At 38.5% G+C, this 27632-nt stretch overlaps 1 protein-coding gene across 1 annotated transcript; it reads right to left on the reverse strand.

Moving 5' to 3' along the window:
• Positions 1-1180: 1180 nt before the first annotated feature.
• Positions 1181-27557, reverse strand: MFSD2B (major facilitator superfamily domain containing 2B). The gene is made up of 14 exons (XM_029285397.1): positions 27534-27557; positions 23591-23716; positions 21849-21973; positions 15210-15333; positions 13176-13254; positions 11174-11322; positions 9662-9752; positions 9439-9560; positions 8696-8779; positions 7901-7981; positions 6650-6759; positions 4892-5035; positions 2655-2831; positions 1181-1728 (listed from the first exon to the last, which is right to left on the reverse strand). The coding sequence occupies exons 1-14, from the start codon at positions 27555-27557 to the stop codon at positions 1665-1667; spliced, it is 1500 nt and encodes a 499-aa protein (XP_029141230.1). The 3' UTR covers positions 1181-1664.
• Between the last annotated feature and the right edge of the window lie 75 nt (positions 27558-27632).

Consider the following 27632-nt stretch of genomic DNA (forward strand, 5'->3'; position numbering starts at 1 on the left):
AAAAAGGACACTGGAATTTGTACTTGAGAACTTAAGTCTCCCGAATAAAACATTCATATTGTTTAGGGATTTTTAGCAAGCTTGAGAAAGAAAAAAGTTTCCGAGGGTTTTGTGAGATGAATTGAACAGAGAATGGCACAACTGCTATATGTAATATTTATTGTGTTGTCCTTATTTTATCAATTTTGCTTAATTCTGTAACCAGAGATGCTACTTTGCTCGTTACTCTTATGATTCTTGCATATGAAGAGACGATTTAACTGATTTTAGATCATATTCTACTGAGCTGCATCTGGTGAGTGGGAGTGCCTGTTTATGTGTATTTTAAAAGCAAGTAAACATACAATTTACCAGGTATACTTTTTTCTACACACCTTACTGAAAAATAATGTTAAGTCACAATATTGCCCAGCTGTTACCCAATTTCATTATTTCCTTATCTCTGCTGAAAAAGCCGAACTACTTTCAAAATAATTAATACATTTCTTCAATCTAAGAATGATTTTAATCTATGAATTCATTAACAGAAATAAAGGTCCATTTTCAAATATATTTGACTATAGTTTGGGCTATTGTGTGTCAGACTTAGAAAGTCTGCATCCATTTTTTTTTTTAAAAGTCTGTAACTTTTCATGCTGGCAGCATTAGTCACATTTATATGTCACATTTCACCACTGCTAGCACCCAGTGAGGAACCTGTGTTTCTGTTTCTGTGAATGGGCTGACTCCAAGTTGAAATTTTCAAGAACCTAAATTCTATTGGCTGTACTTGTGCAAAACAGCAGTGAATGGAAAGTAGTATTGCAATCAGTTCAGACAGCATGAATGATCTGCAAATTTGTGTAAACCATGGAATAATGAGTTCTGCCTTGTCCATTTGCCACAGAGAGGTTTCAATAGCATTCTCCTGGAGCACACAAAACTGCCATTGAGCCTCTCAGTGAAAATGCTTTGTAGAAGTACTAATATATATATGCTTTCACAATTAGCGATGACAGTACATGCTCTTATAATATTTATGTGAGCCCCATTTAATATAATAAAATGCGTGAAGATCAGACTTTTAGAATTCATGTGTTCTGTTCCTCCACATTAATTCAAAAGTGGGCTATCAGAAAATAGGAGGAGTTTTAGGTATCTTCTCTGCTGAGTTATTGATAAAACGATTAAGGGGGATTAAAAATATCTATACAAAAAACACAGATGAAGCCAGCAGTTTAAATGGCAATGTATTGATGATAAACAGAATTCTGTGATTAACAAAAATTATGGGATTTCCTTTGGTAGGAACCATAACCTATAATTAGTTGAAATTCCCTCTAACCACACTGTCTTGGTTAACAGCTTATGGATAGCGCTCACAAGACCACGGCTTTTATCTCGTCAGGCAGCTTTTCTCCTCAATATAACATGTACTGGTACAATATATGAAAGAAGAGAGCACCACCTATTGCATCTTATACATAGCTCGTGCAAGGCTTCATAGTAATCCAGCAGTACAGATGTTACAGGCTCTCTAAGCCCATGCTCCAAAGCATCGTCTTTCTGATCAGACCAGCCTTGGTATATGGGTGAATAAACACTGGAGGAATAAGACAAATGCCTTCAAGCATGCTGAAGTGCTGCCCTCTGGTTGCATTTTCATTAGCACTAGACTTCTATTTTTATTCAGGCTTTCCAACACAACTGCTTTCCTCAGCAATGTTTTCAGTCTTCACATGATTCCTCCTGTTTCATAAGACATGAAAGAATCTTGTGTAAAAAAACAGCTTACGTTGTAATTTAAACATGGCATCTGCTGGGCCTGGATCCCACCTTTTAATCATGACATACAAAATGTGAGACAAAAGTTGTCACGTTAAAATGTTTTTTAGAAGCTGTCCTTTAGCTTCAGAATCCAAATCAATTAATACTGGCTTTTAATTCTAACACCTTGTAAGCTCTGGTCAAATATATCAGGATTTATTTCCTGTTGTTTGTACACCATCTCTATGGAAAAGCCAGTTTCAGGACAATGCAAAATAAGTGCATTGTAAGACCCACCAAAGCCAAACACCACAAGTCTGTAAGAGAAAATACGGTAATTTATATTAAGGGATAGTGTTTTATTTAGTCCAACCATGGGAGTAGAAATTTTGCATGCACATCATTCTGGATTTAACTCCTGGCTTTTCTGAAAATGTGAAAATCAGTATTGGATTTAAGTTTAAGAAATCCTCCAAAATTCAACAGATTCAACTTTCAAAGAATTAGCTTTACAGTGTGCTTTAATTATCCAATGCAACAACTTATTTTGGGGTGGATATTTTATTTGCTTTATGAGTTTTCTGAATTTGTTAGGAATCAGAAGCATTGTTTATGCACATGGCTGAATAAACGGGGGCATTCAAGGAATGGGAAATAGTGACATATTTACCTTTAGTAATTTATAATTTAATAAAAAGATTTTGCTTTCCGTGAATTATCATATATACTGCTCACAAAAATAAAGGGAACATTTTACCATGGAACTGAAGGGGTTTGCGTTCCCTTTATTTTTGTGAGCAGTATATTTTTTACTGTAACACAGTTGACTTTTGATTTAAAAAGCAGCACACCTCTTTCACGAAAGAAAGATGTTCACTAGGAGAGGCTCGATATTAGTACAAACCTACCTTGAATTTTCAAAGGCATATTTCACTTCCTTTTGACTTTTCTCATTGATTGGGTAAAACAGGAGTATGAATAACCCTAAAAGGATGAGGATGGATGGAATTCCACCAACCAAGATTTTCAGCGTGATGACAACATGGGTGGACTGTACGCACATCCCTGATTTGTAGCCTACGAATCTATTAAAAAGTCATGCAAATGTTACTATAATTTATTCAAATAACAATACACAACTAAAATTCATTTCACGCCCCTCCCCCTTCAATCTGAATATTGCTGCTGTTATTTTCTAACCCTTACTGGCTTTTTCTCATCAGGTTTTTTTTTTACGTAAAGACCAATCTTTTTAACACTGATGTCTCACCTTAAAATAATGGCTCTTATATTTATAAAGCAATCTCAGCAATTCATTCATTACGATCAGAACAACAGCATCTTGATCTCCATAATATTGGCCAGTTCCCTTAATCCAGCCCATTACTTTCTGCCCTATGAAGCTACAATGTGCTTGGCAAACTTGTTTCACTTAATGGATTGGTTCCACCTTGTGGGCCGGGATAGCTTGCTTATTTATTTTCTATTTTCTATTTATTTTCTATTTTCCATTTCTCTACCATCTGAAACTTTAATGGATTCTAGGGAACTCCCAAGCTTATATATAAAATACAATATAATATCAATATAATAATTAAAATAATTTGAAGCTAATTGGTGATTAAATTAAACACTAAAAATAGAGTAAAATCCATTCAATGGAATAGGGCACCAGGGGTTTTAATTCAGGTTTTAATCCCTGAAAGGTTTCAGAATAGCTAGATTTTCATCTGCTTCCGCACCCACCATGAAGGTAAGGGCCATTCTCACTTCTGCGGGTAAACTATTTCAGAGGAAACACACTGCATGCTCTTCTGCCTCCAGAAGCGGTGAATGCTCCAACACTGGAAGTTTTTAAGAAGAGACTGGACAGCCATTTGTCCGAAATGGTGTAGGGCAGTGATGGCGAACCTTTTAGAGACCGAGTGCCCAAACTGCAACCCAAAACCCACTTATGTATTGTCGGGTGCTGTGTGGGTGTGGCTCATTGAGTGGATGTGGCCAATTGGGTGGGCGTGGCTGTGGTGGTAACGGCAGCCTGGGTGGGACTAAAAAGTTCAACCAATCAATTCCAACTTTGCGAGATCATTTTTTTCCCGCAAGAAGTTGAAATTGATTGATTGATTGAACCTTTTTTTTTTTTTGCACACGGTGGCGGAGGCCTAAAGCAAAAAGGTTTTATGAAACCCAGCTGAAGGCCTACGACTGGGGCGACGGCACGCGTGCCCACAGAGAGGGCTCTGCATGCCACCTGTGGCACGCGTGCCATAGGTTTGCCACCACGGGTATAGGGTTTCCTGTCTGAGCAGGAGGTTGGACTAGATGACCTCCAAGGTCCCTTCCAACTTTATTATTATTATATTATTATTAATGTAGTCTTATAGACTGCTGTAAACTAGCAAGAGTTGGAAGCTAAAGTAGCCACTAACACAATTACCTGGAACCAGGAAAGAGTCAGAAGTAGAAATGACAACAAATTCTGGACTCCCCTTTTCCTGTTATAGCCAGCCCGCTATCTCCCATCATATCACCCCCTGGGTCAACAAACAAGATTGGAAACAGCCCAATTAATTTTAAACTGGTTTGGAGGCCCCGGTTCAAGCTGGGCTCCAGATCTAAATCTGACTTCAGAAATTCAAAAGCAATTATCCTTCTTTTTCTGTTTCATGAAACTTGTAGAATATTTTGTTAAAAAAACATCTTCCCTGAATTAGAAAAAACATAAAAGCAGAATAAAATCTGGCGGACTGAGTATGCGGTGATATGAACCCTTTCTTAAAATGAGTTCACATTGAAAATGTCTTTATTATATGTCTGCATGTATGGTGAGTAGAGCAACAGAGATAGCTATAAACTGATTGCATTTTAAAAATAAATAAATAACGTAGTAATCTCTATCACAACAAACTGAGTAGTTAAGAGATTACCTGCAGGCATAATGACAAGAACAGGTATAGGCAGCGCACAACCATCTAGTTGCTAAACTGCAGTGCCTAACACACCTAGGACACCGGGACGATGGCAAAGAATGCAGGAGTTGTAATTTATCAATATCTGGAGTGCCACAGATTACCTAGCCCTGTGCCCCTTTTACCGAATTAAACAAATGCAAGATCCCAAAGAAACCAAAACTTAAAACACTCACTGTAGACTGAAGGAAGAAATTCCCATTCCAATTCCAGTTGACAGCTTTGTGAAAAATATGAAGGACGAATAAAAGATAGTTTCATGCCCTGATAAGTGAATGTTCTGCATTCGAAAGTGGTCAACTACATCAGGCAGCATAGACCTTTAACCGACAAAAGCAGCCTTAGTTTAAGCCCCCAAATTAAATCGAAAAAGTTTTTAAGTTTTAAAAAATGTCTGAAAAAACATTGTTAGAATCTTTCACAATTAAAGGGAGATTTAAAACAGGTTGTTTCTATGTACTGCAACTCAAAAACTGACTTTGAACAGAACTCTAGAACTCAATTTATTTTGCCTTTATACAGCACTGGTAGTCTTTGACTTACAACCATAATGGTTGTCTACCCATTAAGGTTGTTTAAATTGTAAAGCGAGACATCCACATGACCAGGGGTAGGCAACCTTGGCTCTTTTATGACTCATGGACTTCAACTCCCAGAATTCCTGAGCCAGCATGGCTCAGCTTGGAAACTCTCCCTTTCCCCTCAGCATGGCTGGCTCAGGAGTTCTTGAGTTGAAGTCCACGAGTCATAAAAGTGCCAAGATTGCCTACCCCCGCACATGACCAACCCAATTTGACAACAATCTTTTTTGTGGTGGTTATTAAGTGAATTACCATGGTTGTTAAGTGAATCTGTGGTCATGAAGTGAATGCCAGGGCTGTTAAGTGAACCCATTGTTCACTGAGGCATTTTTGCTGAAAACAGAAAGTAAATGCCAGTTTTCAGAAAAAAAGGACATAAATCACGGTCACATGACTACAGGACACTGCAAATAGACATAAAATACAGGCTAGCTGCCGTGCGCCCAAAATCTGGATACATGACTATGGGGTGGTAATGGTTGTCATGACTTTGGAACTATGTTGTAAGTACTTTTGAGGGGTCCATCATAATTTTGCCTGGTTTTAAGTCAATAACTATCTGTGTAGCTGCCATTCATACTTCTGCTAGTAATAATAAATTCTATTTGTGCAAAGCTTTCTTATTTTTCTATCATTCTATCATTACAATCCTTGCAAATAACAATAATATGCAAAAACAAAAAACAGTGATCACATGTGCCCCCCTCCTTAACAATAAGCAAATTGTGCACAATCACTAAAGGGCTTTTTTTTTTTTAATGTCTTTAAAATCATGTGATTCAGGACTTTGTAAGTGGAAGGTAACTGATCTAAAATTAAATGCACATTTTGATAATAAGGCTTTTACATTTTCATATTTACATATTGCTTTAAAATAATACTTTTATTAAAATACTTTTAATACTCTCTAAATAATACCTTTATATATAGTTAATAGGGATAGTTTCATATGCTTTATTGCCTGTTCCTATAATTTTTTTCCCACCTTTTGGATTGGCCATTAAAAACCACTGGGATTTTAATCGTTTAGCCTTAGACCTCTCTTCCACTGGTTTTGTCTTAAGATTCTCGACAAGATTTTTGAAAGATTTGATCTCTTGACCACACAATCTGAGGCGTCTCGATCGGGATTGTCTGTAGTCTCAAGAGCTCCCAGCCCTAAAGATGCTGCTATGTATCATTGCACTGAATCGATTCCATCAGTATTAATTTTTAATTAAACAAGATGAAGCATCTTCTGGAGGCAGACCGCAGGGTATCACCCAAAGGCTAAAGTGCTGCTTTTAGCCAAATGCAGCGGATATTCCCCTACACACCCTGCCTTTATGCTCACCCTCTACAAGAGACACTTACCACGGCAAGAGGAAAGATGCTGCAATGCTAAGTCCAGATACAAAAGCAACAAGGTAGGCAAGAAAGACATTTGGGATCGTCACCAGCACGATTACAGAAGGAATCATCAACTAGAATGAATGGAAATAAGGAGAAAAGCTAAATCATTTCATCCATGATTGGACATCTAAGAAAGGGCAATGCCTTAACAGGACAATGATATAAACAGGATTAAGATTACAGTACAGACATAACAATGACAATCATTATAGATGTGACAGTGTAGTAAGTCATCACCAGTTCGTCTAGATTAATATCATTGGCAATGATAGACATCAGTTTGCTAGAATTTCAGACCTGGGACAAAACCTTGGATCTTCCGTATGCAAAGAATGTGCTTCAAAGTGCTACGGTAGTGAGTGGCCTTTTTTGCTGCATAAACTACCCTTTTAATTTTAATTTTGGTTTTCCTTCTGCTTTGAAGGTCATAGAGCAGTGTTTTTCAAAAATGTACATCAAGAGTACATGTTACATGCTCTGCAACAGTGCCTTTCAAACTTGGTAACTTTAAGTATGTATGACTTCAACTCCCAGAATTCCCCAAGCAGCATGCTGGTTGGGGAATTCTGGGAGTTGAAATTCACACATCTTAAAATTGCCAAGTTTGAAAAATACCATTGGGGAGTATTTGGCTGTACTCTTTATCCTTCTATTTCAGATCCACCATAAATAGAAAATCTGTAGGGCAAGAGGTGTTATTTCTAGAGACAGGGTGCCTTTAGTTTTCAGCCACATAGTCTGGTGTCTGTTGATCTGAACAGATTATAAACAATAACAGGAAGAGATTCTTAATCAACAGGACAAGAACCAGGAGACCTAGCTACAATTAAGTCATCAAATCATCCCAAAATCACAGATTTAAAAAATGGGTTTAATATAGCTAGCAAGCATGGCCTAGAAAAGACTATTGCTCAAATGATTACATTCAAGTTGTATGATTATTAGGACTATGCAGAGCCTTAAATTCAATTTCAAAAGGGTGTTTCAAAGTGCTTAGGAGCACAAGCCCAGCACTTCTGGAACTCTTTAAAGCAGTCACATTTTTACTTGGCATATCATAGCTGCCCTCTGCTGTTGCCACATGATCATGGAAAAAGGCTTGGTGCCTTAAAGAGTTACAGACAGGTGCTCCATTCATGCCTCTGTATGCTCTGAAGCACCTTTCTGGAATCTAATCTGAAGTGTAGCCATAAGTATTAACGGCCTACTTACTGATATTCCACATGCTGCTTTTTTTTTGCCAAAATGTTTCAAAAATCTTTGCCAGAATGGGACGCTCACTGTAGCTGATACCTACGTGTTATAATGAGGGGAAAAATATCAGATAAGGAAAAATGTATTTATGGCTTCCAAGGGAATCAAGAGTACAATTTGAAGATTGCAGAATCATACAAATAGCAATAGCTACACATCACAAGAGGGCAGAAGCGTGGACTCTGATGGAGTCAGCCTAAAGAGATGACCATGGGTTTAAAAAGGTGACCAGAGAGATAGAAACCAATACAGATAGTCTTCTGTTGCTAAGTGAGACATTTGTTAAGTGAGTTTTGCCTTATTTTACGACTTGTCTTGCCACAGTTGTTAAGTGAATCACTGCAGTTAAAGTTAGTTAACACGGTTAAGTGAATCTGGCTTCCCCATTAGCTTTGCTTTTCAGAAAGTTGTAAAAGGTGATCACATGATGCTGGGACACTGCAACTGTCATGAGTCAGTTGCCAAGTGTCTGAATTCTGATCACGTGACCATGGGGATGCTGCAAAAGTCGTAAGTCTGAAAAACGGTAATCCGTCACTTTTTTCAGTGCCATAGTAACTTTGGTCACTAGGTGAACTCTTATAAGTCGAGGACTACCTGTACTTTTCTTTTTATTATATTTGCACAATATAGTTACAGAGGGAGAAAGGCCTTCAATCATGAAAACCTGATTTTCATATAGGTATGGACCATAGAAATAGGATAAGAAAAGACATACCACACAAGGAAGCTTAGCTTTGTCTAAACACTTACCAAGATAATCACCACTAAATTTTGAAAGTGACTGCGAAGACCAGCTGCATAAGTACAAAAGAGAACAAAGTTTCCTTGTTCTATCTAGAAAGTTGAAGAAAAGAAAAGAAAAGAAAAGAAAAGAAAAGAAAAAAGAAAAGTAAAGTAAAGTGCTGGTTATTGGGTGACATATACATTTAATGCATCATCGTTAAAAGAAAAGAGAACTATACTATTAGGGTAGACCTGATTCAAATGTGAAGGAGGATGGATAAACATAGTGATAAGGTAAGGTTTTCTGTTTACAATTCATACATTTCTTGATACGGCTACATAGTAATTGGCTTTTTAATCATTTGAAAAAAGCTTTTTATATAAAAGCATATTAAAAATCTTTGGTCATGAATGCTTTTTGTGCCATAAGTTGTATCTATCTTTTCTTTTTATATGAATCCAGGAAGGAGGTTAGCAAACCTGTAACTGTGACAGCACAGGATCACGCCCACTGACTTTCAACATTAAAAATCTATACATTTTTGATAATGAAATAATAAAAACAGCAGAAGATAGCCAAAATCTGTAAAATCTCTGAATGGCCCCAGAAGATATTGGGTTGATTTTTACAGAAAAGAGGATTTCTCTTTAAGGAAAGTAAGATCACGTACAGTATATATGATCAAGTTCTTATGCTGCAGCTGCATAGATTCTTCAATGCAATTTATACAAACCACGTTGATGAGGACACTGTGTAAATTAAGAATTACCTGAACCGCTGTTAAAATCAGTAGAAATGCTGCTGTAAATATCAAATATGGTTGATGCTTCATTGCATGCTTTTGTCCTTTAAAGAAAGGAACTTTTTTGTCTGGCATTAAGGTGTATGGATCTATAATGGGTGGAATATATACAACGTTGTTTATATGAGATTGTAGATTGAATGGAGAAAATAGACACACAGAAATATTAAAAAGCTTTAACTATGCTCACCAACTTTTTCTTTCACTCCAAAGAACAGGGAAAGGATGCCGACAAGGTAGATGCTTCCTATCAGCCCAGCTGCAATCATGTAGACTTTTTTCTTTAAAGACAATGGTAAGAGAAGATTTCAACCAAATGACAGAAGTAAGAAACAAATAATAAAAGAACAAACAATGGCCTAAAGAAAATAGAGCTCTAATGACAAGCAACTTTACAAGGAAACTCAGAAATTCAATTAATTTGACTAGTTTGTTGGTAGATGGCAGAGATTAAGAACTATCAGTCTTGCCTAAGGAATCCCTCTTTAATTGCCTACAGGATCTTATTCTTAGGGTAATACCTCCCTCCATCTTTATAAATCTGTTGGACCAGATGCAATCACTGGTGAACGAAAGCTGCCCGAGATAAAGTTTAAATACCTAAATTAACATCTGCAATTTAACTATATATTAGAATGTGAGTAGAAGAGCCAAAACAGTTGTATTAGAAGTGGATACTACAGACCATGCATTCACTGAGGGAACACTGAAAAATGTGGATATCCTTTGGAACATTGCAAACTAAATGCACCAGGAGCTGACTTGTACTCTTACTAAAGCACAAACCTGCCTTGGAAGCAACTTTTCATTAATGTATTCCCATGACTTTGCCTTTATCTTATCCCCTGCCTGTGAATGACTGTTAGTGTAGAGATGAGAGATGATCCTATATGTGCGAAATCCAGATGTATACCTGACATCACTTAATTCATATAATGGAAAGGCATAACTGGATACAATTGCAATGTTTTTACATATGGATTAATTGTATGTGGAATGGGACAATTGATCGCGCCCACTGGGGTGAATTGTCCATGGCTTCATGGGGGGAGGGGGGGAGAGGATGGAAGACCAGTGGCGGAGCAGGTGTCCAGGCAGAGGGACAGCTGAGAATGAATGCCCACGATAGGTCGGCTGCGATTGGGGGGAGGGGGCTGGAGTGAAGTGGGTGTGGCAATGTCACCACGATCAACTACCCATTCCACATACAATTAATCGACATGTAAAACATTGCAAGTATATCCAATTATGCTTTTTTATTATGTGAATTAAGTGATATCAGGCGTACAGCTGGATTTTGCACATATAGCGGGCATGTCAAACTTGCAACGTCACGTGACGTCGCGTGACTTTTCCCCCATTGCCGGCAATGGGGTGGGTGTGGTTTTGGCGTGATGCATCTGGCCCACAGGCCGGCAGCTTGACATGCCTGACACATAGGACCATCTCTCATCTCTACACTAATCCTTGTGTCTTGCCACCTTTTGACAAGTCCTTTCGATACATCATTTCCAAATCACAGTGAAGAGATGGTTATTAGACATAAATGAAATAAGAAACATTTCTTGGTGAGTCCCACTAAATTCAAATGAGACTTGCTTTGAAAAAATATTTAAGACCCGGGTCTATTACAATAAATTTGATATCCTCATCCTAATGTGATGTAGCACTATAAAAACATTACAAAATGTTTTTGACTTACTCCATAAGACACATCTATGACTTCAGAGCTGTTTTGTTGCAGCCCAATAGTTTCATTCTGGCTACAGCGACTAGAAGTGTGAGCACCGGCAACTATCTGGCCATGCAGCGTAGCTCCAATCAGTGTTCCAAGAACTTCAAATGCCATTCCTAGGGGAGGAAAACAGACCACTTCTACAAAGTGCCTTTTTTCTAAAAAATAAAAAATAAAAAAAAAAAGGTGCCGGAACTTACACACGTCATACAACCCGCCTTGCCTACCCTACAAGGTTCCATCCAAAAAAGGTGCCGGAACTCCGTTCTGGGTGTTCTATGAGAAAAAAAGCCCTGCTTCTACAAATCTGGCTTGCTTAATGAATGCTGAAACATAAGCAGACAGTTTCCCCCCACAAAGTAATCAAAATCTCCAAGATGGTGTGTGCAGCTTCAGGAGTCAAACCCCATCCCTTTGGTAAATACAGCACATCTTGCAGTTTTTCACATACACACTCCTCTAGACAGCTTTCAATAGTAAAACAGTGATTTATATGTATACTGCAGTGAATATCAAGCAGTACTATATTGGGAGGTGGGAGCCATTGTAACATGCAGTCAGAAATTCAGGAAATATGTGCAAGGAAATGAAAAAAAAACTGGGATTACTTAAAGACCAATGGTTTATTACAAAGCTATCTCTTCCTAGGTGCATTTATCTTCTAGCATAATGCACAGACTCTAGAGAATCAATGGAAATCTACATGTCATAAATTGTCTCAATCTGACTGAGCCTCAGGCCCACACATTTCCTTCTCTCTGCTCCATTTCTTTCTAGGTTTTCTAGTTGACAGAAATTGCAATTTGTCTGTGTTTGAATTGTTCAACTATTGCTTGCATTTGCCCTTCAAATCAGAGCTGAAACAAGTCATATAGTGCTTTCCATTTACTCCCTCCATACGGTGGGGAATAAATTCAGCATTTGCAAAGGGAGTAAAGAGAATGAAAGCTTGTCCAAGTGTTTAGCTTGGACAACTATGTATGTATGCTAATATGAAACAGCACAAGAGACAGTGGTAAATGTTGAAAGATGATTTTCTCCCTAAGAAAAAGCAGACTTTAGATCTATGACACAGTATGGTTTACAGTGAGTTCAAAAAATGTTTCCTCTTTTGCCGTCTTTAACCTACATTAATCTGAATTGTAAAAAAATCTTAATGTCAAATTGGTCACCTTGTCTCTCTCACTTTCTCGTTTTACTAACAATATTGTCTCTTGATATCATCAAAAGGATTTAACAATGAATAAAACCTCACCAAAGATGGTCTTTTGACCAGCCATTAGGTTTATCTAGATCAGTGGTTCTCAATCTGTGGGTCGGGATCCCATTTGGGGTCGATCGACCATTTCATGGGGGTCGCCAAGCAAGGCTGTCCGCCATTTTTTTTGTCCACCATTTTTTTTCCCTTTTCCGGCGGGTGCCTTACCTCCCTTGGGCTGGGCCAGCTGGTGGTCGGCCTGCTCGGTCTCTGCCACTTGCCAGCTACGCCTTGGCTGGCGCAGGGGGCGGAACCACGCATGCGTGGCATTCCCGGGCAGGGAAAGTCCTCGACTTACGACCGGTTGGGTAGTCCTCGACTTACGACCGGTTTAGTCCTCGACTTACGATCGGTTTAGTCCTCGACTTACGACCGGTTGGGGTCACGGCATTAAAAAGGTTGAGAACCACTGATCTAGATAAAATGATGGGATGGCTCTAATGGCTTCTTCCTATATCCCACAGAATGGCCTTGTTGAGTTTCAGGACCGTTTTTGAGACAGAAAGCACAACAAGCAAATTCCATAATCTTTAGAATACATTGAACACAGTTGAAAATAAAAGATAAACAAAGAGTTTCTATCCTTCAAAAACTTTCCAAGGAAGTTGTAGCCCCATGCTAAGATGGAGACCACAGCTGTATCCCCACCCTACCCAATGTCTCCCTCACTCCTCCACCCTCCCAAAATCAAAAGCTGGCTTTGAAACTCACGGTAGGCAGTTGCTGAATCGCGATCTGCTTGATCTGTGCTCAGAAACATGGTGAGAGCAGAATATGGCACCTGGTACAGCTATAGCAAAAATACTTAGCAGCTCTATCACGAATAGTTTAAAAGAATAAATAATTATGGCATTTTTATTTTCAATCTGCATAGTGATGATTTACATTAACGTTTACTACTCATAACATGGGGGCATTGGAAGATTGTTAATAAGACATTATTTTAGCATAAAACAGCACTATTATTAATTTAAAAAACACAACCCTTTTTTGATCAGTGTTATGGGGAGCACACAAATCTAATACATAAAATAAATAAAAATTAGCACAATAGTATTACAGTGTTATATTTTTTTTCCAGTGAAATATGATATACCACAATAGTGCCATGTAAAACTACTTTTACAGGATAGCGATATTATAGTGAAATAATGTACACCAACAACATCACCACAAACCCCAAGAAATGACCATCTGGAATGATTAATTTAAAAAAACAAGACTTTTACAGCAATACTGAGATGGTTGAACTTGCATACTTCAAAAGGCTTTAGTCTCTCTCTGAAGGTCTCAACAAATACAATGGATTTTTAAAACATATGTGAACTGTTAATTGATAAGGTAGTTATAATCTATCTCACATGAAACATATTTGTATAATCAACCTGCTTTCTCCTCCACTCACAGCTCCATCCCAATCTATTTAAATCCTACATCAGTTAAGACAGGGGTCTTCAAATTTGGCCCTTATATGACTTGTGGACTTCAACTCCCAGAATTCCTCAGCCAGCATACCTGGCTGAGGAATTCTGGGAGTTGAAGTCCACAAGTCATAAAAGGGCCAAATTTGAAGACCCCTGAGTTAAGCTATTCTACGCATTGATGAAATGAGTTGCAGTTCGCAAAGCTTATGCCCTTTAATAAATTGTGTTAGTAGGAAAAGATGCTAACAAGACTTCTTCTGACATTTCCTATGAATGGCAGATAATTTTTACAAGACACAAAAGCCATACTTCAATCACAGCCTTAAAAATATGCCAACCAACAGAATCAAGCAATCATTGGATGGAAATTCCAAACACCAAAACATTTTTTTCATCTTTGTAATAAAGCATTGGCATTCTGGGAGCATGACTGTTTTTCTGTTGATCTAATTCAGGGGTGTCGAACTGACGGCCCGTGGGCCAGATGCATCATGCCGAAACTGCGCCCACCCCATTGCTGGCAATGGAAAAAGTCACGATATGTCGCGACACGTCACATGACGTTGCGAGTTTGACACCCCTGATCTAATTGGTCAACACAGACAAAAAACCTGACACGCTATAGTAGAAAATAAAATAACGGAGTTGGAAGGGACCTTGGAAGTCTTCTAGTACAACCCCCTGCTAGAGTAAGAGACCTTATTCCAGACAAATGGAATTACGGTAATTAAAAATACAATGAACAGTATCTTCTACTACAGTGATTCTCAACCTGTGGGTCGGGACCCCATTTGGGGTCGATCGACCATTTCACGGGGGTCGCCAAGCAAGGCTGTCCGCCATTTTTTTTGTCCGCCATTTTTTCCCCTTTTCCGGCGGGTGCCTTATCTCCCTTGGGCTGGGCCAGTTGGTGGTCGGCCTGCTCCGTCTCTGCCACTTGCATGCGCGGCGCTCCCGGGCAGGGAAAGTCCTCGACTTACGACCAGTTGGGTAGTCCTCGACTTACGACCGGTTTAGTCCTCGACTTACGACCGGTTTAGTCCTCAATTTACGACCGGTTTAGTCCTCGACTTATGACCGGTTGGGGTCGCGGCATTAAAAAGGTTGAGAACCACTGTTCTACTACCTTTGTGCAGTCTCTTTGAATTACTCAATTAATATAATTATCCCAGAAATACATAGTACTTCCCTTTTGGAACTCTGTGACTTAACAGGTACACCATTTTATTTGAAAAAAAAATGTGTAATTCACTGATGTGATAGCCATCTATCACATATTTGCTATATGTAAAAAAATGGTTTTCAGCACCAATCAACTTACTGTACTCAGGGCTTGGAAAAGGCAATAAAAAGTCAGATACCACAGAATTCGGTTTGATATGAAGGGAGGTAAGTACCACATCAAGATATAGGACACAATCGTGAATGGTGTGCAACCCAACAACCTGGAGTAAAAGCAAACAAGTATACATGTAGTAAAATGGAAAGAATAGCCCCACTCAAATAATCTACCCCTATGGAGGATTTGAGAGTACATGGAATAAAATAACAAATACTTCATAAATATTGAAATAAAACAAATCAAAAACTGAAAATATTGCTTTTAAAATTATTTTTCTTCCCTCCTAGAAAGCAGAATACAGCCATTTAACATTTGAATGTACATCTTAGATTCTATATTTTATCATTTGCTGAGACCAAAAATGCAAACGCTAATTTAAATTTCAGTTATGAAAATATCCTTACAAATGGGTCAATACAGAACTTCATAAACTCAATGGTGTTTACAAACATAGAAAGAAAAGTTGACTGGCAAACTGCAGATAACCACAATCTGCTGTACAGTCTACTGTGGCGCCCATGGTAAATAAGTTTGCCATGATTAGGTTTAAACATGGTTTATCATATCGTGCACAAATGCCCAATGTAAAGATCTACCAATCATTGACATCTAAACACAGGTTTGCATTGGTCAATTTTTATGAATGTGGGCCTGATGTGGCCTCCATTTATTTTCATGGCAACAATTTTAAATAACAGATCAATCAGTAAAACAGTTCTAAACAACCCTTAAATGAACTCATGCCTGATAAACAATTCTGTGTATCAGTCAAACTGGTGTAACATTAAGGGACAAAAGGCAGTATGTTCTAGCTTGCTGTGTGTGAGGGGCGAGCAGAGGCAGTTATTTCCCAGAACATGACCTCTAGTTATAACAGAACTCTCCAGCATTCTTGTAAAGCTGTTACTACACAATGTAATCAGATGACCATGGATGTTATTAACAAAAACTGGGAAGAATAGATAACACAGAGATTAATCCCATCAGAATAGTATTATCTGAAGAGCATTTTTTTAACCATCCCATTCATGCAACATAGACAAGAATACATTATCACAAATAATGAAGAACTAAACAAAAGGGAAAAGATAGAATGCATGACAAACTTAGTTCAGCATATTTGATGTTTTTATCTCGTTCTCAAGGTGGAACATTTTAGAGTCTGCTTAGGAAGGCCTGTAGTGAAATAGCCACAATTTATAACACAATTCATATAATTCAGAGTAACACCCCCCCCACAAAGATGAAACAGTCCCTCAAAAATTGGAAAAACTTTACAGGTAGACCTCATTTAGCAAGTGTCTTCTTTAGTGACCATTCACACTTATGATGACGATAAAAAGTAATTTTGTAACCAATCCATGCATTTACAACCTTCGTGGGTCTGTAAAGCAAAGGAAGGCTGAAGTAAGTTCATAAGTACATTCACAATTTCACTTAGCAACTGTGATGCTTAACAACTGAGTTGACAGTACCAACTGCAGTTGCTAAAGGAGGACTAGCTGCAATTTCAAAAAGACAACTGTGTGTAGAGATTCCATGCAGAGGAATATCGGAAAGGTTATGGCATTCCTCCTACTTTTATGTCTTTCCAATTTGAGACCCAAAGTGATAAAATGATTTTGCTCAGGAGATTTATCTTCTTCAGAATGGACTTCTGAGTGGTATACTTCTAGGATATATCTAGACAACCTTGTATTATCACTACATTTTTGGATTCTATATCAAGCAAAACTGGCTGCCTCTAGTCTAGACCAGTGGTTCTCAACCTTTTTAATGCCGCGACCCCAACCGGTCATAAGTCGAGGACTAAACCGGTCATAAGTCAAGGACTAAACCGGTCGTAAGTCGAGGACTAAACCGGTCGTAAGTCGAGGACTACCCAACAGGTGTAAGTCGAGGACTTTCCCTGCCCGGGAGCACCACGCATGCGTGGTTCCACCCCGTGCCGGCCGAGGCGTAGCTGGCAAGCGGCAGAGACGGAGCAGGCCGACCACCAGCTGGCCCAGCTCAAGGGAGGTAAGGCACCCGCCGGAAAAGGGGAAAAAAGTGGTGGACAGCCTTGCTTGGCGACCCCCGTGAAATGGTCGATCGACCCCAAATGGGGTCGCGACCCATAGGTTGAGAACCGCTGGTCTAGACCATTGCATTAATTAATCTTTTGACACTTATATAAAGAATTCATCTTCCACAACAGCAATTGCCATGGCCAAATATAGTGTGAAGGGGGAGAGAGTGGATGTTCCATGCACATTAGCCTTCTCCCTGCCACACATTCCCAAATTTTTGGATGGATAGAAAGAGTGTTTGCCAGATGAAATGAAATACACATATAAAATCCCATCACATGAGAAGACATTTTCATGATATCATCTCTCTGTATTATTAAAACTCTCCTGCTTGTCTATTAGTAACCCTCAATTGGTCAAAACAGTACACTGTAGGGCAACCATTTTTGATTCAAGGTACTTCAAATAATTTAACGAATGCATCCAAGATTCAGGACTCATTACTTCTTTGTAATTGAAGCGTCAAGGATTTTCAAACCACTTGTATTTGCAAAGTTGTGGCCACTGCAGTGTCGCTACGATTGGACAGTCATGTAATCATAATTTTAGGCTATACTTCCCAGAAACCCATAGGTTGTCTGGCGGGAAGTGAGAGGAGTCTATCTCCACTCTCTTTCCCACTTCTCTCTGGCCACTATATCCAATCAGCTGGTGGCAAGGCTCAACAGCTGACCCTGACTGACTGCTTTGGTATTAAGGCTGAAAACTGAAATCTCTTAATAGCTGTGCGTGGCAAGGGAAAGACAAGGGAACAACTTGGATAACTGCTAGTGTGGTAGGACGGGCAGAGATGTGCCAACAGTTAATGGGTAAGCTCTCTTCCTTACTGGAGGGACAGGGGGCCTTGGAGACTCCCCAGAGTGGGGAGGTACGCTTTCCTCGTGGTCTGCAACTCACTGTTTCTCTGTTCCCCAGCAAAGTGGCAGGTACTTCCATGGGCCAGCTGAGGAGGCAGAGGAAAAGACAACTTCCCCGGGGCTCTGCTGAGGATTGTTAGGAGAGAGTCTATAAGGATGACCCTAAAGGCCGTGGGTTGTTAAGTACAGGTAGTCCTTGACTTATGATCACAATTGAGTCCAAAATTTCTTTTGTTAAGCATTTTGCCATATTTTACGACTTATCTTGTCACGGTTGCTGAGTGAATCACTGCAGTTGATTAAGTTAATAACCCGGCTGTTAAGTGAATCTGGCTTCCCCATTGACTTTGATTGTCAGGTCGTAAAATTGATCACGTGACCCCGAGACACAGCAAAAGTCATAAATATGAACCAGTTGCCAAGCATTTTAATTTTGATCATGGGGATGCTGCAAACGGTCATAAGTTACATTTTTCGGTGCTGTGGTAATTTTGAACACTAAACAAACTGTTGTAAGTCAAGGACTACTTGTACAGATTAAAGAGACCCTTTAGCGTCAATCTAGGACTGTACATTCTTCCACTATTATGATCAGCAGCCCACCCCATTTTCTAAATCAGCTCCATTGTATCTAAAATTCTGAAAATCAACCAAAGACATATAAGGAGGGACATCCAAGGGAGATGGGTGATTAAGAAGTACAAAAACAAATAAACAAACATAGAATAATGCTCTGTCCACCTGATGAAATGGGTAATAACTTAAGGAATCTTGTACTAGAATAAATGTGCTAATCTTATGATACATTAAGATTCTGTTGGGTTTTTCTTTTGTGGAAATAGGGCATGGGGATTGGCTCCTATGTTTACTAAAAAAATATAGATGCCCTCAAGTAAAACTCAATTCTTAGTGAGTTAGGGAAGTGTCTTGCAATTGCCTTCTTTTGCTATGTTTTCAACTATTCAATTTAGCAGGCAGATTTTACATCTACTTCGGTATTAACCTGGAACAAATCTCTAAGATCAGCCAAGGTCAGCTATGTAATGCTGCCTTGCTAAGGCTATTACAAAATAATTTCCTTTTAAATTCTAATTGTCTTGAGGACAACAATCTATTTGAAAGAAAAAAAACATTTGTAAAGTCACCATTTAATACAGTTTCTCCTGAGGAAAAAAGAAATTGTACAAGAGGCTAGTCTACTGTACACTGCAGAAGGCTGATAAGACAACAGTTAACCACGATAATGCTAAAGTCTAGCTGTGTAGCACACTTTTTCTCCTCCCAGTGTAGATTATCAGTTGTAGATAACAGAGTCTTATGTGAACAGAATAACAAATATTGTGGATTAGCTTCTTTTTGAAAGAAGAATATTCATCATTAGTTCATTCATTATGGGATCCCTGTATTTTAGCCTGAACTACAAACATTTGGAGTTTATTTGAAGAGGAAGGGTGTCCAATTTCATCCATACTAGGAGATTGGAATATGAATACAAATATAAACTAATCAACGAAGAAAAGTATAATGAATAACAGAAAATGAAAGTGCATATCTGAAAAAAGCTAAAAGGCAAATTCCCTGGGTGTCCAATTACAATATTCTATAGAATTCCATTCTATAGAATATTTTATTCTATTCTGTAAGAAATATGGCATGCAACAGAAGAAGCGGTAGTAAAGTTTCTAAGCAAGCTATGCCACATGACACCGTGACCAACTGATTGGAAGAAGTCAACCTACATTCCAATACCAAAACAAAAAAAAGAGGCTTAGGAGATTGTATATAATACTATCATGCAATGTCCTTAATTTCACATGATAGTAAAATAAGGCTTAGTTTGACACAGACTAGAATCCTATATTACAAATAGATGTCAGATGTTCAGGTTGCCTCTAGGAAAGGCTGAGGAACACAAAACATTATTTTTGATGCATGCTAGATAAATAACAAAGCCGGGGAGAAATATCAGTATGTGCTTCATTGATTACAGAAAGGCGTCGGATTGAATCAATAATATCAAATGGTGGAATATACTTAGAAAAATGGGAATCCCAGAACATCTCACTAATAGTGAGAGGTGCAACAAGGAGTCTTAGAAATTACAATGAAACGAAAGGGTGGATAGCTTCTGCCTTTTAGGATCAATCATCAAGAGTAAAGGAGTGAGGAGTCCCAAAATATACCACACATTTTCACTTTGTACAGCAGCCATAAAGGCCTTCAAAAAGATATTCAGGCACTCTGATATGTCTATACCAGGGGCCTTCAAACTTGGCCTTTTTATGACTTGTGGACTTCAACTCCCAGAATTCCTCAGCCAGCATGTCTGGCTGAGGAATTCCGGGAGTTGAAGTCCACAAGTCATAAAAGGGCCATGTTTGAAGACCCCTGGTCTATACCTACAAAGAGCAGAAGAGTGCAAGCAATGATGTTCCCTGTGACATCCGAGGAAATGAAAGTTAGACTTTGAAGAAGTAGGTAAAGAACCTTCCATTGGAGAAAACTTCAGATAATATTCTGGACAATCTAGAAAAGAAACAAATAGATTTATCCAAATCCAGGGCTTTTTTTCTCGGAGAAAAGGTGGCGGAACTCAAACCTGGCCACGCCCTCATCAAACCCTAGGACCGCCCCTTTAGAGAACAGGAATGCAAGTAAAATTTGGGAGGGGCTATTTCCGGTGCGGCCGGCCCGGAAAAAGGTGCCGGAACGCGGTTCCGCCGCGTTCCGGCTGAAAAAAAGCCCTGTCCAAATCCAAAGTTCTCACCAGAGGCACAAATGACCAGGTTCAAATTACCCTGCTGCGGATGCATTATCCAAAGATCTAGTTCTGTAGCAAAGGCTGTAATGCTAGGAAAGGTAGAAGGAAAGAGAAGATGAAGATGAGCAGCAATGTGGATGGCCTTAGTTATAGTGGTGAAGGATGCACCATTGGAAAACCTGGAAGACCAAGTAAGGAATTGATTTTCAAGGAGAAAATCTATCTATCTGATTACTAAGAGTTGAGATCAATTTGATGGCACATAATCAATCAATCAATCACATTATCTTAAGAAATGTTCAGTTTCTTGCGAGATAAGATTTGGAAAGATTTGTCATCTATTTTTCCTTTTCTAAACGATTAAATAAATTTTTGTATTAGATTTCTAATTTACATTTTTGAATTGAATTTAAGGGGGAAAAAACTGTTCCTGTATCTATAATAGGATCAGACTTCCTGATCTGATTCCTCTATAACCATTTCACATACAAATCCAAATATTTTTAATACTAGCAAATCTCTTATAATTAAAAAAATTAGAACTTTAAAAATCAGCAAATTAATTTATGCACATTTTCATGAAGAATAAAATCTGATTTATTTGATTTTAACTTACATGTTGGTCAAAAGTCATAGTGATTTCTAAATCATGATTTATTGCTTAGTATTTTAGATGAAGCAGCCAATATAGTTTAACATGGTACCGTATTTTCCAGCATATAAGACGACTTTCTAAACCCTGAAAATCTTCTCAAAAGTCGGGGGTCGTCTTATACGCCCAGTCATCTTATACGCCGGAAAATACGGTATATGAACCAGGCCAAATAAATTCAAGAATATGTACCTGGATTACAGACTATGCAAGTGAATGAATGCATTAAAGAAACTTCTAAGCCATCAACAATGAAGCAACTATATCAACTTTGCTTACCAAGGCATGAGTTGCCCGAATCTGGTTGTTTTGCTCCGATTAATAAAAAAGCCTGCAAGAGGATCTGCAGCTGCTCCACATGCTCGGCCAATGACCTGCACCAAGGAGGCCTGGAATGGAGGGATCTGAAAAACCAAGTAGCACTTATCTGAGCTCAACATACTTATCTAATGAAGCCATCAGTGCTAAATAACTTCCCCAAATCACAATATTTCTTCTTGTACAGGTAGTCCTCAACTTATGACCACAATTGAGCCCAAAATTAATGTTCCTATGTGAGATATTTGTTCAGTGAGTTTTGGCCCATTTTACAACCTTTCTTGCACAGTTGTTAAGTTAGTAACGTGGCTGTTAAGTGAATCTGGCTTCCCCATTGAATTTGCTTGTTTGAAGGTCGCAAAAGATGATCACATGACCTGAGGACATTGCAACACTTATAAATATGAGTCAGTTGCTATGCCTCGGGAATGCTGTAATGGTTGTAAGTGTGAAAAACAGTCAAAAGTCACTTTTTTCAGTGCCACTGTTACTAAATAAACTGTTGTTAGTCAGGGACTACCTGTATAAAACATTTTTGTTTTTGACTATGATGTCCTATGAGAAACTTTGTTGGTTTGAAATAATTTTATTCATCTGGAATTTGCTCCACATATTTAAATAAATATCTAATTGTTACTAATGGTTGCCAAAAGATTTTTTTATTGTCCGTGAAATAGGACAGCAAATCTTGAATTGTGCTCCGTGGACAATTTTCATTTGATTTTTGTGTGGTGTCATAGAATCCATACTCCAATGATTTGGGAGATAGTTTTTCAAAATATTGGACAAACGTTACAGAAAAATACAACAGAAACCACGTCAGTATTATTGGCATGAAAATTATATGATTGGCCCATGAAGTCACTGACAGTGAAAGATGATTCAAAGGAGACTTTCCTTTATTAGATCAAGAGAATAAACCTCCCTCTGCTTTCTAAGTGATGGGAAAGAGAAATAGAATATTCAGAGGATAGTTAAGGCAGGGGTCCCCAACCCCCGGTCCATGGACCGGTACCAGTCTGCAGCATGCCAGCAACCGGTCCGCACAAACAAGCAAAGCCCCATCTGTGGGATGGAGGTAGCACACAAAACCATGCACTCTCCGGTCCATGGAAAAACCTTTCTCCACGGAATCTGTCCCTGGTGCCCAAAAGGTTGGGGACCTCTGTATAGGTGCTGGCCTAGAAACCAGAGACGGTGAGTTCTAGTCCCACCTTAGGCATGAAAACTGGCTGGGTGACTTTGGGCCAGTCTTCTCTCTCAACCCAAGTTACCTCACAGGGTTGTTGTGCAGAAAACAGGAGGAAAAGGGAGCATTAGCTATGTTTGTCACCTTGATTTATTTATAAAATAAGAAAGGTGGGATATAAATAAATAAAATAGTTTCTATGAATCAAAAACTCACCTTTATAATAATCACCTCCTTATGGGAAGCAGGGCAAAACAAATTCTGGAATTTGGGGGGGAGGGTAAAATAATATAAACTAAACCATTCATATCTTAATTGCTTTCCGTGGCTTTTCTTATCGAGTGTGGAATCAAGAGAAAAACTGATTAAACTGAATTTAATGTTAAATTATCACACAAGACCTGACCAATGATGGCAATATCTTTTTAAGCCACCGGGAGTCACTGAGAGTGAGTTGGTTGACCATATAATTTTTGGAATCTGAAGACAAGTTTAGGTTTCCGAAACTGCTTACCTGAGCAATATCCAAGAGGTAGATTTGCAGAAAGAATGAGGTGGCACTGCTCGCAACCTGATTTGGAGCCCCTCCAATGCCATAGCATAGTTTGCTGCACACAGAGAGTTTGTCTTCATGAGCAAGCTGAAAAGGTGAGAAAAGACCAAAGGATTTCTTGAAAGTTCAGGATACCATTCAATATAAAAGTGATGTCTCCTTCTATGTAATGCACAAATCTGGCAATACAAAGACTTTGACTATTGTCAAATCATTCCTCACTTCTCTTCTTCACTTTGACTGTACCTTGCTTAACTTTTAGATTGATAAAGAGACCTGAATATCTTGAAAACTGGCCATTAATGTTGTATATTTTTCATTGCTCTCTCTCTCTCTCTCTCTCTCTCTCTCTCTCTCTCTCTCTCTCTCTCTCTCTCTCTCTCTCTCTCTCTCTCTCTCTCTCTCTCTCTCCCTCCCTCCCTCCCCCCCCTCCTCTCTCTCTGTGTATTTTGCTTGATCAAGAATTCTGGAATGGATCTTACCAATAATATATTTCAAGAATTTAATATTTTCTGTTGATATGGACATCCACCTGGCCCTCCCCACAATAAAATCTCTTGTACTTAGTTAAATGGGTATTAAGTAATTTTAATTTTCATTGGAGTGCTATTTATGTAAAGAAGAACTTACAGAGAAATAAACAAAACAGTTATAAAAGTAAAGTTGCTCTGAATATTATTTTCAATGTGCAGCTAGATTATCCTGATATTGCTGTTATAGATTTACAATAGTCCAGAAAAAACGTATGTGTGTTAGAATAATGTTGGAATTAGGGTCCAGTTTAGGCGGAGGTGGTCTGGTTCCAGTGACCAACCCAGATTGGATCCTGCAGAAAAAAACATCTCCATCCTTTTCTTTTTCATTTTATTTTTGAGAGATTGTACCTTATGTACTTAACCAAAGACAGGAATGCTAAGCTATACTGCCTGAAACATGTTCCCCTATGCCCGCTTTCAAAACTGTTCTTGAAGTTTTCATTTTATGCAGTGCACTGAGAGAAGTTCAGGTATGGCCACGTGCAATGGCTCCTGCTCAGACACAACATATGTTGTTCTGCTCTAGGAAAAGAAACCTGATTGTACTGCATTGCCTTGCTGACTGGGATAGGCAGCTGGAACAGTGATGCAACTGTAGAAAAGAAAATGCTATGGGCCATAAAATAATACCTAAAAAGACAATCTGAAGAAAAAATAGTGTAGTGTAGAATATTATTTTTAATTAAAATATAGGATGCAAACTTAATAAATTGAAAACTGAAAAGGAATTGGCCATACAAGTAGTCCTCGACTTGCTACAATTCATTTAGTGACCGTTCAAAATTACAACGGCAGTGAAAAAAGTGACTTATGCCCGTTTTCACACTTATGACCATTGCAGCATCCCCATGGTCACGTGATCAAAATTCAGATGCTTGGCAACTGACTCATATTTGTGATGGTTGCAGTGTCCCAGGGTCATAGGGTTGCCTTTTGCGACTTTCTGATAAAGTCAATGGGGAAACCAGATTCCCTTAACTGTTACTAACTTAATAACTGTAGTGAAAACTGCAAGAAAAGTCATAAAATGAAGCAAAATCCACTTAACAGAAATTGTGTTCATAAGTCGAGAACTACTTATAAAGCAAAGGTCCCCAACCTGTGGGCTGCGGCCCATTACTGGGCCACGGGGGCTTGGCCACCGGGCCGCATGAAGGAATGGCCAGTGCACTCACCCTTCGACACTCGTGCCGCCCCGAGCATCCCACCAGCACTAGTGCCACCCCTTTTGGGCTGAGTAAGTCAATAAGACTCAGGCATTCAATTTAGAGCTTGTTATAAAGGACAGAAAACAGTCATTTATTTTACTTTGAATAGTGAAATGTCATGTACTTTCCTATTGTAACTAATGAAAGAGATTGTGTTCCCTTTTTAAAACACATTCGCTGATTCACATATCATGGTAAGGATTGGAATAATAGTTTGTGAATAAGCCACTACTGGGTGGCTTGTTTGCAAACTGGAGGGTTTAGGTATGTGCCACATGTTAAGCCAATATTAAACCAACCATTTGAAACCTTAGCACAATTTATGAATACATTAATTAGGGGTTATATCTTCAATTTATTCAAAACACCATTTGCATTTGCTTGTTTGTGGCTTGAAAGGTTCTGTGAAACTCATTTATTGTGATATATAAATCATAATGAATTGGTCCAGACAAATACAAGTAGTACTCAGCTTACAACAGTTCATTTAGTGATCGTTTGAAGTTATAATGGCACTGAAAAAAGTGACTTATGACCATTTTTCACATGATCATGTGATCAAAATTCAGGCATTTAGTAACTGGCTCATATTTATCACAATTGCAGTGCCCAGGCTCACGTAATCACATTTTGCAATCTTCTGACAAGCAAAGTGAATGGGGTAGCCAGATTCACTTAACAACCGGGTTACCAACTGAGCAACTGGAATAGTTCACTTAACAACTCTAGCAAAAATGGTCATAAAATGGGCTAAGACACACTTAACAACTGTCTCACTTAGCCACAGAAATTTTGGGCTCAACTATGGCTGTGTGCTGCGTGAATCCAACCATCTAATTTATTCAGCAAACCATGGTATAGCATAATAGTTTGGCATAACTTATTTGAAGTATTGTTCTAAGCTAAAAGACTACTCAGGGCAGCATTGTGAGCTGTGGCTTCATATGTTGCATTAATCCAAACCACCATCATTTGATGGGATAACTTCAGCATGAGCCAGTCATTACTCTAGTTTGCATTAAACCAAGGTTTTTTCACCATGCTTTTCATATTCACACCACGTTTCATCATATTCATATTTATTTTGAGTCCACAAAATGATAAATCCAAATCAACCACTTTTGATTTTTGTGGAATGTGAGAATCCTGCTACAAGTCAGCCAGAGGTTTCAAAGGAGTTATAATATGAAAAGGCATCCCTCACTCAAACCTATAAGGAACAAGTTTGTGTCAGAATAAATCCCCATTATGGAGAATATTGAAAAGAGCATAGTGGGCTAACAGAGAGGTGGGGAATAACGAAAGATGCTTTAAAGTAAAACTACATTAGCCTAAATATATGTGTTTGTATGTGTGTGTGTATTTGAATTTTATAGCTGAACGACAAATAACAAACTCCATTTAATATATAAAATGAAGAACAATTCATGAATTAGAAATTGCTAATGCAGCTACTCCTTCATTATTATCAGACTGGTCCAGTCAGGGCTGGAAGGAACAACAGAATATGGAGCTGTCAGATAAAATTCTAGACCAGCCTTATCACTAATGCCTGTAGGCATTTTCTTTGAGCATTCATCTTTAAGAAAGTATTTCATGAACTCACAATACAAAGGCAACTTTCTTAAAAAAAAAAGCTGCAAATGAGTTTTAAATATATAATCTATAGTTTGCCTATATGAAATGGGGAGTTAGTAATTCTAATAGAGCTTATTGAAAACAGTTTTAGAAAAAAAATTTAAATTCCAATACAGTACAGTATAATTTTCTTTGTCACCCTCTTGCTGAGATCTAAATAACACCACCTTCCTCATAATTATTAACCTAATTCACTGAAATTCCCAGCATTCAAACTGGCTTATTCCTGGATCGTAGACTGTGACCTGGTTCACGCTTATGTAACCATAATTGGTGGAACACATCACAATGACTATGCTTAGTCAAAAGCAAACTTTTTACATGATTATCTTTACTGATACAAGGACCTGGTTTAACTTAATGCATATTTCTTGAATTCCTGAAAAGGACAATGATTTTCCCCTTTTATAGTTCTGAAGTTTTAAGATACACTTGTTTTTATATCATTTCTAGGATGAACTTCATCCTAATATGCATTGCCATCATGGAGAGAGAAAAAACCCAGAGACCGAAAGTTCCTACTTCTTTTTCTTCCCCAAAAGACATCACTCCTGGTCTTTATTATTCAGCTGCAATAACCCCACCATCATCGTGCACTCTTCTGAAGGATAATACCTAGAG

This window comes from Protobothrops mucrosquamatus, unplaced genomic scaffold (genome assembly GCF_001527695.2).
Source record: "Protobothrops mucrosquamatus isolate PMUCROS unplaced genomic scaffold, P.Mucros_1.0 scaffold1605, whole genome shotgun sequence".
Lineage (NCBI taxonomy): Eukaryota > Metazoa > Chordata > Lepidosauria > Squamata > Viperidae > Protobothrops > Protobothrops mucrosquamatus.